The sequence below is a fragment of the Martes martes genome, assembly GCF_963455335.1.
Source record: "Martes martes genome assembly, chromosome: 4".
Taxonomy (NCBI): Eukaryota; Metazoa; Chordata; class Mammalia; order Carnivora; family Mustelidae; genus Martes; species Martes martes.
This window is the reverse complement of record NC_137891.1, coordinates 161923525-161940534: the sequence shown is the minus strand read 5'-3', so window position 1 is coordinate 161940534 and position 17010 is coordinate 161923525. Positions and strand designations below refer to the sequence as shown.

At 40.7% G+C, this 17010-nt stretch overlaps 1 protein-coding gene across 2 annotated transcripts in view; it reads right to left on the bottom strand.

Annotated features, from left to right (window-relative positions):
* Positions 1 to 1136: 1136 nt before the first annotated feature.
* Positions 1137 to 17010, bottom strand: part of RHBDL2 (rhomboid like 2) — a 50534-nt gene continuing 34660 nt past the window's right edge. For both annotated transcript variants that reach the window (XM_080802805.1, XM_080802804.1), the window contains exons 5-8: positions 9549 to 9649; positions 6588 to 6648; positions 2522 to 2583; positions 1137 to 1703 (exon numbers count right to left, since the gene is read on the bottom strand). In XM_080802805.1, the coding sequence (XP_080658931.1) occupies positions 1524 to 1703; positions 2522 to 2583; positions 6588 to 6648; positions 9549 to 9649 (404 nt within the window). In that variant the 3' untranslated portion in view covers positions 1137 to 1523. The remainder of the gene's footprint in view (positions 1704 to 2521; positions 2584 to 6587; positions 6649 to 9548; positions 9650 to 17010) is intronic.

Here is a 17010-nt window from a genome sequence, read left to right as displayed (position 1 = left end):
GATCAGTTTTTCTCAAAATGCTGACATAATACTTGGCATATATCTAAGTAAGTATGTATGCCCCTTTCAGAATACAGCAACATGTTTAGATAGGTGTTCAAAAATAAAACATGTCAATGATGAAAGAAAAAAATTGTATTTCCTGTGTTCAGATAGCCCAAAACTACTATTTTGGAGAAAGAGTGACCAAGGCACCTGGGTAGCTCCTTGGTTAAATGTCTGACTCCATCATAGCTCAGGTCTTGATCTTAGGGTTGTGAGTTCAAGCCCCATGTTGGGCTCCATGCTGGGCATGGAGCCTACTTTTTTTTTTTTCTTTTTTGAAAGGGGGAGAGAGAGAGTGCAAGGGGTGAGGAGGAGCAGAGGAGCAGAGGGACAGGGAGAGAGAGAATCCTGAGCAGGCTTCATGCTGAGCTCAGAGCTCAGAGCCCGCTGTGGGGAGAGGGAAGGGGGAGGGCACGATCTCGTGACCCTGAGATCATGACCTGAGCTAAAATCAAGAGTGAGCCACCCAGGTGCCCAGACATGGAGCCTACATTTAAAAAAAAAAAAAAAAAAAGGCCAACAGTCTGGGTTCTATAATAAGAAAGGAGACAGGCTTCTCAGCTTTCAGATTTGACATTTTACCTTTTGTAAATAAATCCTACCCACTCCCAGGAGAGCCACTAGCCATGTAAAGGATGAGAATCCAGAGTCCGGGATTGCACCAGAAAGCTAGTTCTAGGTTCCTCAGGATCCGAGACACACTTCTTGAATCTGAAACTGGCAGTCCAGAAAATTTTCAGTCTCCTTTTATAAGATATTTCTACCATCTATGATGCACTCACAGAAATGTTTGTTCTGTCCTCCCATGATACTCTCAGCTTTCAGTATTTGGGGAACATAGCCTCATTAGAGGAGGAGAGAGTGGGCTTTCGAGTCATTACCAACCTTTAAATCGGTGCCCTCTTAGACAAGTTACTTGATTTTTTTAATGATTTACTTGATTTTTTTTAATGATTTTCCATGTGGTCCTCTCTAGATAGAGTAATAGCCACCCTTCTGGGTTGCTGAAAAGATGAGCAATAATGTATATCAAGCACCTCCAACAGTGATCTGTCCACCCCCAACAGTGACAGAAAGTGATTATCAATAGTCTGGCACAGGTATGAAAAGTTTTTATTATCAGCACAGTACAGTATTTGTAAATTCTATCAAGCAGTCTCTACAACATACCCTCCAAGGAGAGCAAGTCTCATTTAGATACATATGATGCACACCATGTGTCTGGAAGGAGCCAATCCCTGCTTTTCCTATCCCTTCCCTTTTCTCTCTTCCTTTTCCCTCCTCTGCGTTCAGAAGCCCCTTCCCTAAACCCTAACCCCTTTTGTAAACAGTCTTTGCAACTGAGGACATCGGTCGTGTTCTGACCTCTTTAAAAAAAAAAATGTTAGCATTTGCAAGGACTTCTTGGTCTCTTCATAGACTTCAGGTTTTTTCCAGATGGCTCTTTGCATTCCTTGGTTTATATATCATGAGGCAAGTCAGTTTGCTGGGGATAGGAAAATGTTGAAAAACACGGCAAATAAGACACAAGCGAAATAAGCTGCAATTGCTATCCAGAACCTTGGGTCCTTCAGCAGAGCCTTATCAAAGCAGCTAAACACAGTGTAACCTATGGACATTCCAGCGAATCCACCTGCAACATGGGCTGCAAAAGACACCTTGGGAGGAAAAGGGAAGACATGAAAATAAGCGAAGAAAATGCTAATTGCATATTTCAGTTGCATCCCTCTTCCTAAAAGATACATACCATCAGAGTCAAACAAGAGTCTTAAAAGCCTGAAGGACAAGGAGGTAAGCAAAAAAGAGACCCAAAACTCCCTTGTGCCCAGAGAGGAGATGTTCTGAAACCATGCTGAGCTAAAAAATGTCATTTCATCCACACTCCGAATGCACAGGACTGAGCCGTTCTTTCTCATTCATTCTCTGTCACCATCACGTTCAGGATGGTTCTGTATAATGTCAAGAGGAGGTATTGCATGACCACAGGGGATCTCTGTAGGAGCCACATCTGACCCCACATAAATGGAATGTCAGAATGAAAACACAGATGACAGAGACACAACTATGCCAGCAGAAACTACCCAATTCAAAGACTAATAACAAGAAAACTGGAAATCTTTGTCGTTTGTTTGTTTGTTTGTTTTATCTTGCAAATTCATCTGGACCAAATTTTCATTGCTGTTTTCCAATCTGCTTTGTATTCTCGGTGGACAGTGAAATCCCTTCTCTCCTGTTTTGCTCCCAGGAGTCCCCAGGAGGGCAGGTGCAGAGAAGTAGAGTCGGCAGTCAGGGCTCTGAGAGAGTTAAGTGAAAAGGATAATCTGAAAATCTGATTTCCTCGGGAATCTGTTCACCTTCCACTGAAAAGTGTGGCTGCCCTAAATCACAGAATTGTTGCCCCTATTTGATGACCCTTCTGGGCTACTGATATGATAGCTGAACAAGTTCTTGTTAAAAAATAATAAATGGAACTCACCGGTGACCCGTCCGCAGGGACAAAGAACCTTCTGTAGAGAGCAAATCCCATATCCGACCCAACTAGAAAGAAAAACAAACTGATGAAGACCCAGGACCACCAGAGCAATGCACCAGATGTTTTGAGTTCTCTTCTAGTGATGGTAGCAGCTAACATTTATGGGGACTCACTCTGCCAGGTGCTATTGTAAGAGCTTTAAGAGTATCAATTCACTAATCCTCATAAGGACCCTATGAAATGAGTATACCATTATCCCATGTGACAGATTGATTCGTCCCACCTGTATTTGGTGGTTATCCTCTATGTGCCAGGCACTATTCTAGGTGGCGGAGATACTGCAGTGAACAGATGAGACAGCCCTGCCTCTGCCTCCTGGAGCTGACGGTCTCGTTCCCGGAGGCACACAAATTAGTAAAACATAAAACGTGCAGTACAGCAAAAGGCACTAAGTGCTCCATCAAATGGGCAAAATGCAGAGAGGAAGGAGGATTAGGAATGCTGGGAGTAGGGTGTGATTTTTAATAGAGTCAAGGACAATCTCACTGAGAATATGACATTTGATGGAGATAAGAGAGCAAGCGATGCTGACATCTGAAGTAAGAGTCTTCCAGGCAGTGGGAAGAGCAAGTGCAAAGTCCCTGTGGCAGGAATGTGCCCGATGTGCTGGAGGAAGACCAGAGCAGCTGAGCTGGCTGAGTGGATGGTTTTCAAAGTGTGGTTTCCTGCCCCTCCAAGAGCAGCAGCAATGTTCACCTGGAACTTATTATAAATTAAAGTTCTCAGGCCCACCCCAGAATTATTGAACCAGAAACCCTAAAGATGAAGCTCAGAAGTCTGTGTTTTAACAAGACCTCAGGTGATTATGGACTGCAGTTGGGGATAAAATGTTAGGCGAGGAGCAGGGGACAAATCACGTAGGGGCTTTATGGGCCAGTGTAAGGACTTTGGCTCCAAGTGGTAGAAAACCTTTGAAAGCTTTTGAGCACACGAGTGATATGATTCAACTTGTATTTTGGTAGTTGTTGTTGTTTTTTTAAGATTTTATTTATTTATTTGCTAGAGAGAGAGAAAGAGCACAAGCAGGGGGAGCAGCAGGCAGAGGGAGAAGCAGGGTCCCCTGCTGAGCAAGGAGCCTGATGTGGGACCCTGGGATCATGTGGGACTCTGGCATCATGACCTGAGCCGAAGGCAGCCGCTTAACAGACTGAGCCACCCAGGCGTGTCCCTCAACGTATATTTTTAAAAGATCATTCTGGCCGCTATACAGGAAGGAGTGTAAGGGACCAAGGACGAGAGCAGGAGACCAGCTAGATCACAGATATGGTACCCATCTAAGTGAGGATGATGGTAGCATCTTATCCATAAGGAAAACAAAACACAGGAGGTAAGTACTTGTCCAAGGCCACACAGCTCAGAGGCAGGAAAAGGATTTAAACCTTAAGAAGTCTGGCCATGGAGGCTCCCCTCTTACCTACCACACTAACTGCCTCTAAGTACCACTAGAGCACTGATGACAGGCCAAGAAAGGAGATGAGTCCACACTCTCCAATGGCACATCAAGAGCTAGAACTCAGACCTTCTTCAAATAAGTCAGATCCATGATGCCAAAGGAGCTTCCAGGACTTCTTGGCCTAGAAGAACTCCACCTTCCACGTGGCCTGCACTTGGAAACATCTCGTGCAGCTGTCACATTCCACACCCATCCCTCAACTCCCTGTGCTCCACTTAGTGGAGCCTCCGTGTCCTCGGAGATGGAAAGACCTAGTCCTTGCCTTTGGGGAAACAGCATCAGGGCCATGTGCTATGGCTGGTTTCCCTTTCAATACTGTATTGATTGATGTTCAAGTGACTAAGCGGGAATTGGGGTCGAGGAAGTACTCAATATTAATTTAACTGTGAATGACTGTTACACAACATGCTGGATAAATGCGTCTGAGTTTTATCTGCAGCCATCGTTTGGATTTCCTAGTCCTGTGTAAATAAATACACAACAGAGGTAGAACTAGGAAAGTTCTTACTGGAAAAAGTTACTCTGGCCTCGTCGTCCACAGAATGAGGCCTCCTTTCAAAAAGTTCTTGTAACCCTTAGCACGTCCATTCCTCCAACCTCTTTCTCTCTGGTCATCCCCTTTCTGTATCTCTCTGCCTGACTCCTCTTGCTTCCTGGGGGAGTTTGCTTCTACGTCTGCTGCAGTATCTACACTGGAACATGTCTTCCCACCTGAAAAGAAGCTTCTTTTCCAATAAACCAAGTTATTGTCCTTGCTATAAATTTGACACTGATTTTAAGAGAGTTGCCTTTATATGGATTTTTTTTTGAAGGGTGAAAAGGTGAGATTTCATCTTTCAAAAGCTCAGCTGCTTTTTCAGTAGACACATGGAACAATAATGCTTAGGAAGGAAGGTCCATCAGGCCAATTGTCCTTCACAGTTAAGAAGAATAATTTGCCTGGGTTGTTTTTTTTTTTTTTAACCAGTTTAAAAAATATATATATACACTTTCCCAAGGAAATGTGTTTAAAATAAAAATATACTGTATTTTGTTAATCTGGCGTGTGTTGTAATTTGCCTCTTCTTCAATAATAGGTAAACCAGGCCAAAGAACATTTAGAAATGGTCCATGCCAGAGAGTGGGAAAGGTTAACGTTAACGGGTCTTAGCTGCTCTGTAAAAATAAAGTGACTTTATTACTTACCTCAGGAATGACATAATGTTACATAAACTATTTTTGGAGACTCTCTGTGCGTAAGGAAAGGGTTTTTACTCCAACACTGAAGAGTATTAAAACCATTTTCCCATCAAGGGTTTGAGGCTCATTTTACAAAGTCATTCATAATCACCCTAAAAAAAACAGACTGAAAACCAGGTAACGTGTGTGTGGAAACATGTTTTGGTCACAGGATTTGTCCCTTGGTCCCAGTTGTGACGCTTAATAGCCCAGGTGGCAGCTCTGCTCCACAGTGATTCTCACAACAGACATTTGCTGTCCTTTCTGCGCTCACAACTTTTGCCTCACATTTTCAATTTCTTACGAACAAAAATATTACATCAGGCATGTGTAACCTATAAACAAGTCACTTACCTTCTCTCAAGATGAAATAGTGTTTTTACAGCTGAACTGTCCGTAAACTGGATTTAGTCTCTTTCCTCAGAGGTAGTTGGCCCTATTCCCAGCAATGTGGATAACTGAACTCTTGATACCAATTAGCAGAACCATTTCTTCTTACCATGTGGACAGCCAAAATCTTAGGTTTTAGCAAGTATCGCCTCCATCATGGCCTTCAAGTGGGACCCTACCGTCTCACCCCAGGGTCTGCCTTCTCCCCACACCCTCTATGTGGCTCCAGCTTCTGCAGAAGCAGATCAAAAAACACGAGTTACTAGCCCTGCCTTGGCTCTTTTTTCTCCTACCCGGTGTGGCCTGCCACCACCCAAAATCTACCATGACGTTCAGACTCGGCTAAAGTTCCGCCTCCTCTCCAGACTGAGCATTCTTCCTAATTCCTTCAGCATGTAATTCTCTGCTATAATTCTTGGAGATTTCAAAAGCCACACTGGCCATCCTGCCAGTTCCTTGACCTCTCCGTTCCTTCACCCTCTGCTCCTGTCTTCAAGCCTCAGCCACCACTCCATGCTTAGATCCTAGATCAGGTTTTTTTCCCCTTAATCTGAAAATGTATAAAGTGAGGAAGAAAACAGATCATGTCAGTGGTTTTCAAGCTTTCTTGTTTCTGACAATATCATATACAGAGTCCAATGTATGAATGAGAAAAATCGAGTATATAAGACATAAATGAAGCTGTTGTGGTTAAAGTAGACAGACTACCTAAAGCTCTACCCTCTTGACTTCCCCCACTCCAGAAAGAAACAAAAAGCAGAAACTCATTAGTAAGGCATCTCTAAAAACCACCCACAGGGGTGTGAAAACTCCTCTGTTTACCTTTCTGCTTAGGGCTATGGAGCCAAAATTCTTTGTCACTCCCTGCCAGTGTTTAGGAAAAGTGAGGGCCTCTGGAGGTCAAATTGATAAAATTACAGGTGCGAAGTGTTCACAAAACAAACTTACTTATAAGGATGATGACCAGTAGTCTGAAAATTCCAAGGGCAGGAATCATTTCTCGAAAATTCTTGCAAAGAGATAAATAAAAATAATGTAAGCTATCTATTGGCAAAGGAAACCTCGACTGTACTTTCTCTTCACCTGCTTTTTCATTTGAAGTTTGAGTGTCAAGTATTTACAAAATAAAGCAATGCTGTAGCCCAGCTTTCAAATGTATTTGGGAAGTATAATGCTGGTGCACTTGAGAGCAAAAGGAATAGTTAATTCCTTTTAATTCCTAGTTAACTGGACAGGACTATATTAGCAGGAAAAAAATCTAAATATAGGTAATGTGGAAATCAATACTTAACATGTCATGGATAGAGATACGATAGGTAGATAGACAGATGCTGTCAAACGAAGTCTGATGAACTATTTCTAAGGGTTTTTTGGTTAATATTCATTCAATACTTTATCCTCTTCCTTCCAAATAGGAGTTACTTAAAATTTGAATATGACCTCAATTCTTTTAGAGAATTTCAAAAAAATTTAAAATACTGGTTAAAAAAAATAAAGTTTCATTTTAGCTTGAAAAATCTCAGTCCAGGGGCACCTGGATGGCTCAGTCAGTTGAGTGTCCAACTCTTGCTTTCAGCTCAGGCCATGCATGATCTCGAGGTCATGAGATCAAGTTCCATGTGGGACTCTGTGCTCTGCTTGAGACTCTCTCTCCCCCTGCCCCTCCCCATTCTCTCTCTCTCTCTCCAAAATAAATAAATAAATCTTTTAAAAAGAAAATCTCAGTCCAGTTTACAGTACCCTCCTGTGTTACTAAAGAATTACTGAGTCAGGGGCACCTGGGTGGCTCAGTTGGTTAATTGTCTGCCTTCAGCTGAGATCATGATCTTGGGATCCTGTGATCAAGCCCTCCATTGGGCTCCCTACTCAGTGGGGTGTCTGCTTCTCCCTCTCCCTCTCCTCTTCCCCCTGCCCCTGGCTCATGCGCTCTCTCTCTCTCTCTCTCTTTTTTCTTTTTTTTAAAGATTTTACCTATTTATTTGACAGAGAGATAGATCACAAGTAGGCAGAGAGGCAGGCAGAGAGAGAGGGGAAAGCAGGCTCCCCGCTGAGCAGAGAGCCCACTGTGGGGCTTGATCCCAGGACCCTGAGATCACGACCCGAGCCGAAGGCAGAGGCTTAACCCACTGAGCCACCCAGGTGCCCCATCTCTCTCTCTCAAATAAATAAATTAAATCTTAAAAAAAAAAAAAAAAGAACTGAGTCAGAAAGACATCTCCACTTATAATTTATTGAGTTACTTCTCCCTTCCCTTTCAATTTATTAATTCTCTTCCCAAAGAGTAAAGACACTGAAATACCCATGTTTATTTTAAATCAATTATTTTTAAACTGTTGTGGTCACAACCTATAGTAAGAAACAATTTACATAAAAATCCAGTACACACATAAATCAAACAGTATTACATATAATACATACTGAAATTTTTAAAAATTTTTTCTTTTTAATTTAAAAAAAAATTTTATTAGTTTAATTAAGCTCCATGCCCAATATGGGGCTTGAACTCAAGACCCCAAGATTAAAAGTCCCATGCTCTGCCTACTTAGCCTGCCAGGTGCCCCTCTTTTTGTTTAATTTTTGGTCACAATTACTTAAACTGTGTTCACAACCCACTAATGGGCTGCAATCCAAAGCTTGAAAAACATTTTTCTAAATAACTTCTATTTTTGGAATAGTTTTATAATTGCTTCCTATTTTCCTCCTAGGGTATTTTTTTTTTTTTTAAGATTTGATTTATTTATTTGACAGAGAGAGACATAGTGAGAGAGAGAACACAAGTAGGGGGAGTGGGGGAGGGAGAAGCAGGCTTCTCACTGAACAGGGAGCCTGATGCAGAAGGTTGATCCCAGGAGCCTGGGATCATGACCTGAGCCAAAGGCAGACTCTTAACAACTAAGCTACCCAGGCACCCCCCTCCTGGACTATTTATAAGTATACCTACGTGAGTCAAAGGGTTTCAGAACTAGTCAGGATTTAACACCATAGGCTCTTTTAAAAAGTGGGTGACACGGGGCGCCTGGGTGGCTCAGTGGGTTAAAGCCTCTGCCTTCGGCTCAGGTCATGATCCCAGGGTCCTGGGATCGAGCCCCGCATCGGGCTCTCTGCTCAGCATGGAGCCTGCTTCCTCCTTTCTCTGCCTGCCTCTCTGCCTACTTGTGATCTCTGTCAAATAAATAAATAAAATCTTTAAAAAAAAAAAAGTGGGTGACATTCTTACATACTAGACATTGACATGTAAAATGGCATTTTGCATTTATCTATGAAAATTTAAAGCCTTTACCCAGTAAGTCCACTTCTAGGAATTTATCCTACCAACACACACACACACACACACACACACACACACACACACGAGCGCGTACGTGTGCACATGCAAAAAGATAAATGTAAGAGAACAACATCCTTACAGCATTATCTACAAGTGTGAATAGGTAGAGTCACCCCAATTTTTTTTCATTGAAGGATTAAATCAGGATACAGCTCTACAGTGTGCTGTGGGGCACTTGAAGAGGCTGAAGTGGATTTCTGTGTACTGATATGGGTAGATGGAGTCAAGATAACTCTATGTTAAGACGAAGAACAGTATCTTTAAGAGTGGGTCCATTTTTGTAGCCTTAATTTTGGCAGGACTTTGAATACATATAGAAAAAGGTCTGAAAGGATGTATATCAAGCTGTTAACAAATACTGTATTTGAGATTTTGACTATTTTTCAGCTTAAAAAATTTTTTTAGTATTCATCCCTTTTGAGATCAGAAAAAAAAAAAAAAGATAAAATATGAAAGGAAAATTCTGGTTCCTAAAAGGAAGATGAATGCTCAGTAAATATGAAGATTCCCTGATCCAAGTACCAGTTATTCTTTAAAAGGAAAAAAAAAAGATCCATAGATTCCATTCCCAAAGATCTTACCACCAGAACATTCATAAAATAGCCTCCCATCAGAGCATAGACTCCTCCTGAAGCACCCACAAGATATTTGAGTGGGTCAAAAATGGAGCTGGCAAGGGACCCTAAAGAAATAAAACACAAAGGATCGCATATAAGAATCATGAAAAGATAAATCTTTCTAACCTAAGGCAGAAGTTGGGAAGATTGGACCATTATCATATTAATAAGCAGCAAGTTTATTTTGTTTGTCCCTTCCGTATTATAAAAGTATAGCTATGTGAGCTAACTACGTCAATTTTTCTGAAATATTAAATGTTCAATATGAGGACAGTATAACAAGGACAAAGAGCATAAACTCTAGAGCCAAAACTACCAGGTGTGTGACTTGAGCAAGTTTCTTAACCTCTCTGTGCCCTAGTCTCCCTACATAAAGAGGATATTAATAGAACTTACCTCAGTGCATTGTCAGGGGAAGTGAATGAGTTATGTCCATCATGCTTAGAATGCTGCCTGACATGTATTATGTACTTACTATTGTTTCAAAATATTGCACATGTTTAGCCAAAACTATCAAAATACCTGAGACATTCCAACATCTTATGATCTAATGGCTGGCTTTCTCATGGAGTGAAAATGTGACCTCAAAACGCTTCTCAACATAGTATTCAGTCAGATTCAAACAAGAGGAAATCTATTTGCCAACCCAATCTTAGATTGTCTGAACCAAAACAAGCCTTTAAAACCACCTTCTGCAAACTCAAAGATGTTCTCTCTGTACTGCTTTGTTGTACTACTTAGTTTTTTGCTTTTAAGGCTCTCCTTCATTCCTTAGGATACAATGTAATACCTGCTTTGTGCCAGAAAGACAAAGTGGCCTTAGGAATTTTATAAACAAATGAGTAAACAAGTATAAGATGCAGAATAAAACAACTACTATGATTTCTTAAATGTAATGAATTTGCTATGGAAGCACTTAGGAAAGAATGATTTTTTTTTTCCCCCAGCAGAGAGGTGGAGCCCTTGCTCCGCTGAGAAGGAGGATACAGCATCTTGATTAAACTCTAAAATATCTTTAAGATTTGGAAGGAAAACAAAGGAGGAGAAAGTATTCAGGACTTAGGGAACTGGAAAAGTAAAGACATAGAGACAAAGGTATATGGGTGACTAAAAATCAGTGAGTAGTCCCAACAGATTGAGGGGATGGTCCTCAAATGTCAACCTTCTGACTAGGGCTCGAGTGGCTGCATCTTAATCATATGAGTAATTTATTTTTAAAACACAGATATCCATGTCCACTTCTGGCCATGATGAAGTAACAAGGATAAGATTTTCTCTCCTGCCTGAAACAGCTAAAACCACTGGACAAAATATATGAAACAGTGATTCCAAGATACTGGACATAAGGCAACAAAGGACAGTGAAACCTGACAGATGAGAAAGTGAAGTGAGCTGATTGCCCAGCTTACTGCCTTTAAAGAGATTACAGGTTACAATGCACGAAGGGGGAACCCAGGTAGCTCTCAGTTAACTTTAAGTTGATGAGATAGAGTTTAAAGTCCAGATAGTCCTAGGCAGCTGGAGGTTGCAAGACAGTGCACCAGAGAGAAAGGAGCAGCACAGACAGAACTCCGGAGAGGAGCGTGTGAGGAAATTACCTAAGCTAAAGAAAAAACCACCAGAAAGGACTAGAGGGAGGAGCAAGTAGCTTTGCTCACCCAGCACCAGAGAGGCAAAGTAACTTTCCAAACCAGAAAACTTCATAATTCATGGGGCATTGCATGAAGTACACAGAAGGGTCCTACCCAAGCAGTGGGTATTAATTAGCACTAAACATGACTCAAAAACAGTTTCACCTAGCAAATCTTACCAGAAAGTTTCAAACTACTTCCAAGTAACTGTGTTCCAGAACAAATTTAAGGAATATTTATAGGAATACAGTAATATCCACCATCCAAAGTTTAAATGTCTAGCATCCAAACAAAAATGGTCATACATGCAAAGAAACAGGAAAATAGGACCCATAATAAAAAAAATAAATAAAATTTAAAAATCAATTAAAACCCCAAACTGACACAACTGTAAGTTTTAGCAGATAATAGCAATAAATAATTATTACAACTATATGCTATCTGTTCAAAAATTAAGTATATAATTGCATATATATATACATATATAAGTATATAATGCACAAGATATAAAACACTCAAATTTCTAGATGAAAACTACAATGTCTAAAATGAAAAAATATACTGGTTGAGCTTAATGGCACATTAGACAGTGCAGAAAAAAAGATTAGTGAACAGGAAGACATGGCAGTAAAAGTATCCACAGAGAATGAAACACATAGAGAAGAATATTTTTAAAAATAAATACATTGGAGACACCTGGGTGCCTCAGTCAGTTAAGCCTCTGCCTTTGGCTCAGGTCATGATCCCAGGGTCCTGGAATCAAGTCCTGCATTGGGCTGCTTGCTCAGTGGGGAGCCTACTTCTCCCTCTCCCTCTGCTGCTCCCCCTGCTTGTGCTCTGTCTTTCTCTTTCTCTGACAAATAAATTTTTAAAAATAAATAAAGACAGCAGGGCACCTGGGTGGCTCAGTCAGTTAAGCATCTGTCTTCAGCTCAGTCATGATCCCATGTCCTGGGATTGAGCCCCACATCAGGCTCCATGCTCAGCGGGGAGGCTGCTTCAAGATTCTCTCTCTCTCCCTCTGACCCCTCCCCTCACTTGCTTACACTCTCTCTCTAAAATAAATAAATAAATCTTTAATTTAAAAAATGCTAAAGAAAATTCTCAGGGAGAAGGAAAAAATATCAGGTGAAAATATGGAATTACACAAAGGAGGGGAGGGCACTGGAAGTGGTGAGAACATGGGCAAACCCACAAGATTTTGCTTATTACTTAAATTCCCATAGAAGATAACCATTTAACTACTTGAAATAATAAGTGAATTATGTTGGAGGAGAGAAGATCAATGTACAAAAAAATCAACTTGATGTTCATGTCATAGCAGTGAAGAATCAGAAATAGAAAATTTTTAAATAGTACCATTTACAGAATATCAAAAATATGAAATATGGAAGTAAATCTGACCCACACACACAAATATGCAAGAGTTGACACTGAAAGCACAGTTCCTAAAATTTACAAAGTGATAAATTATACTTCATCAAAACTTTAATCTCTGGGTTGTGACTTCAAGGCCTGTGTTGAATGTAGAGATTACTCAAAAATAGAATACTTTTTTAAAAAGATTTTATTTATTTATTTGATAGAGAGACAGCGAGAGAGGGAACATAAGCAGGGGGAGTGGGAGAGGGGAAAGCAGGCTTCCCGCCGAGCAGGAAGTCCATTGTGGTGCTCCATCTCAGGACCTTGGGATTGATTGTGACCCAAGCCAAAGGCAGATGCTTAATGACTGAGCCACCCAGGTGCCCCTAAAATACTTACTTTTTTAAATTTTTTAAGTAGGCTCCACACCCAGCATGGATCCCAACATGGGACTTGAACTTACAATCCTGAGATCAAGACCTGAGCTGAGATCAAGAGTCAGCTGCTTAACCAACTGAGGCACCAAGGTGCCCCCAAAATAAAAATTTTTAAATATAAATAAACAAACAAACAAACCCAGTGAGATACCATCATACACCCAATAGACTGGCTAAAATTAAAGACTGATGATAGCAAGTGTTGTTGAGAATGTGGAGGAGCTGGAACTCCTGGTGAAGGTGTAAAATGGTACCACAGTTGACCCTTGAACAAATGGGTTTGAATTGCTCAGGGCCACCCTTATGCAGATTTTTTCCCACTGAATATAGTACAATACTGTAAATGTATTTTATCTTCCCTGTGATTCTCTTTAAAGTTTTACTTATTTTTTTTAGTAATCTCCATACCCAACATGTGGCTCAAACTCATGACCCCAAGATCAAGAGTCACATGCTCTTTGGTGCTCCCTTTGGTTTTCTTAATAATTTTTTGCTCTAGCTTACTTTACTGTAAGAACACAGTACATAATAATGTATACAAAATATGTGTTCATCCACTGTGTTATCAGTAAGGCTTTGGGTCAACAGTAGGCTGTTAATAGTTAAGTTTTGGGAGAATCACACATTATATGTGGATTTTCAACTGTGTGAGGGATATCAGTGCCCCTAATCCCCACATTGTACAAGGGTGAAGTGTATTTTGTACCGTATAACCTAATAATCCCACTTATAGATATATATCCAAGAGATGAACACAAAAACTTATACACAAATATTTATAGCAACATTATTCATAATAGCCAAAAAGTGAGAGCAACCTAAATGTGCATCAGTTGATGAATATGTAGAGGAAACGTGTATAGCCACATAATGGAATATTGTCTAACTATAAAAAGGAATGATGCACTGACATAACAACATCGATGAACAATGAAAACATTACATTTAAGTGAAAAATGCCAATCACGAAAGACCAATATTGTATGATTCCACTTGTATAAAATGTCCAGAATGGGCAAATCTAAAGAGACAGAAAGTAGATTAGTGGTTGCTAAGTCTGGGGAAGGGAGAATGGGGTGAGGAGTGGGAGGGATACAGGGTTTCTTTGGGGGACAAAAATGTCAAATTCAATTTGATGATGGGTATATAATCCTGTGACTTAAGTTTAAAACAAAACAAAACAAAACAAAAAACACTGAATTAGGAGTGCCTGAGTGGCTCAGTGGGTTAAGCCCTGCCTTTAGCCCAATTCAAGATCTCAGGGTTCTGGGATAAAGCCCCACATCGGGCTCTCTGCTCAGCAGAGAGCCCGCTTCCCCGCCCCTCCCACCCCCCCCCCTCTGCCTGCCTCTCTGCCTACTTGTGATGTCTCTCTCTGTTAAATAAATAAAATAAAAATCTTTTTTTAAAAACTGAATTAAATACTTAAATAAGTGAATTGTATGATATATGACCTAACCTCTCAGTAAACTTACTTTAAAATGTTGGCGGTTTCTTAAAAGTTAAACATACCCTCTGAAAGGATCCGGTCATTCCATTCCTAGGTATTTACCCAAGAAAGCTGAAAACATCTGATTACACAAATACTTACACACAAATGTTCATAGACGCTTCATTTGCAATAGCCCCAAACTGGAAACAACCCCTAATGTCCATCAACAAGGAGAATGGACAATTTGTCTATTCCCACAATGAAATACAACTTGGCAATAAAAAGGAGTCAACTATTGACACACACAGTACCATGAATAAATCTCAAAATAATTATGCTGACTGGCAGAAGCCAGACAAAAATAGAGTACATACCCTACAATCCCACTTATATAAAATTCCAGAAATACAAATTAATCTATAATGATCAGTAATTGCCAGGGAAAGGACAGGGAGGGGCAGTAGAAAGCAATTCTCAAGGGTCACAGAGAAACTTTCTGGGGGAGTGATGGATACATTTATTATCTTGATTGTGGTGATAGTTTGTTTCATGATTATATACATGTATCAAAATTGTCATAATACACACTTTAAATATGTGCAGCTTATTATATGTCAGTTATACCTCACCAAACAGAAAACAAAACAAAAACAGATGCCAGGGCCATATCCTCTGAGATTTTGAGTCAGTAAATCTGGGTGGGATCTGGATGGTTTTAGCTATGATAAACTCTCCAGGTGATTGTGATGATCAGTCCCACTGGGGACACTGGGTGGGATTGCAAACCAGCACTTCGATCTTTAACGTGCATACAAATCACTTTTGGATTTGTTCAAATGCAGGTTCTGATTAGTGGGTCTGGTTGGGGCCCAATATTCTGCATTTTTAATGAGCTCCCTAGTGATACACATAAAACTAATCCATGGATCACACTTTGCCAGGAGCAAAGATGGGGAAACTAAAGTTTTTGACATACTAAGGAATCTAGAAAAAAAAGCAAGAAAGACAGTGGACAAGAGGAAACTTTTAGAAGTGATGGACATGTTTATGATGTAGATTGTAGTGAAGATTTCACAGATGTATACTTATCTCCAAACTCATCAAGTCATATACATTAGATATATACAGATTTTTGTATGCCCATCATATCTCAAGTTATTTAAAAAAACATTTTACATCAAGTTCCCCTTAAACTCTTTATGTATATATAATTTCTTTTTTGAACATTAGTAAAGATTATGGTTCCAAGGAAAGAAAAGAAAGGCAATGGGGCCACGTAGTGGAAGTAATGAGCAATCTTGGATGTTTTGACTTTCTTCTGGACCTTGTCAATGTTTTAGGAAGGATATAATATGATCTAATCTGTGCTTGAGGAAGGTGACCCAGGCAGCAGTGTGAAGACCAGAATAGCAAAAAGACACACACCTGCCAAGAAACTATTGCAAAAATAGCCAGACGATGTGAACAGGTTAATCACGTTCTCTCCTATCTCTCCTATGAAACTGGGGCAGGGCTGATTCCACAGGTCGGAATCAAGCTTCGGGGGAAACCCGTGCAGATGCTAGAGCCCTGAGGGCCTCACGAGCGCAAAGGCTTTCAGGGGCAGGAAAAACAGGCGTGTGCAAGACTGGAAGTAGAAGGTGGAAAAACAGATTCCAGAAAGCAGGAGGGAAGCCCCCTGGGGAGCTATGTCACTGAGCATTGCCAAGTCTGTCTCATGAAGGTTTCCTGCTCTCTGGCCCCACTGCTCTAGGAGGCTAGTATCATTTTCATCAGTGAAAAAATTTCAAGCCCTGCAAATGGTTGGACTATGTCCCCCCCTAAAAAGATGTGTTGATGTTCTAACGCCCAGCACCTCACAATGCGCTATTATGTGGGAATAGGATTGTTGCAGATATGATTAAGATGAGGTCATGTTGGATAGAGTGGGCCCCTACCCAATATGACTGTGTCCTTATTAGAGAAGACAGGCACATGTGAATGGTGAACTCCACGTGACAGTGGAGGCAGAGCACGAAGGGCTACAGCTGCAAGCCAAGGAATGCCAAGGACTGATGGTCACCGCCAGAAGCTAGGGAGAAGGGAGGACGGATTCTTTCACACAGGATCGGAGGACGGAGCATGGCCCTATTGACACCTTGATTTCAGACTTCCAGCCTAACTGTGAGATAGTACAGTTCTGTTGTTCAAACCACCCAGTCTGTGGTTCTTTGTTAGAGGAGCCCTAGGAAACTGTTACAACCAGCCACTTCAATATAAGTATATTAACTTATTTGTAGGTTGCATATAAAAGTACTACTATACTAATGTGAGTGTTTTGATGGCAGGTACATTGTACTGTTTTTCTTTCATATACGAATATGTATTTTTAATACAAAATAGATTTTTAAAAAGATTTTTTTTTTAATTTGGCAGAAAAATAGAACAAGCAAGGAGAGCAGCAGAGGGAGAGGGAGAAGCAGGGAGAGGGGGAGGGAGAAGCTCTGCTGAGCAGGTTGCCAGAGGCAAGGCTCAATCCCAGGACCCTGAGATCAAGACCTGAGCCAAAGGCAAATTAGCTTAAC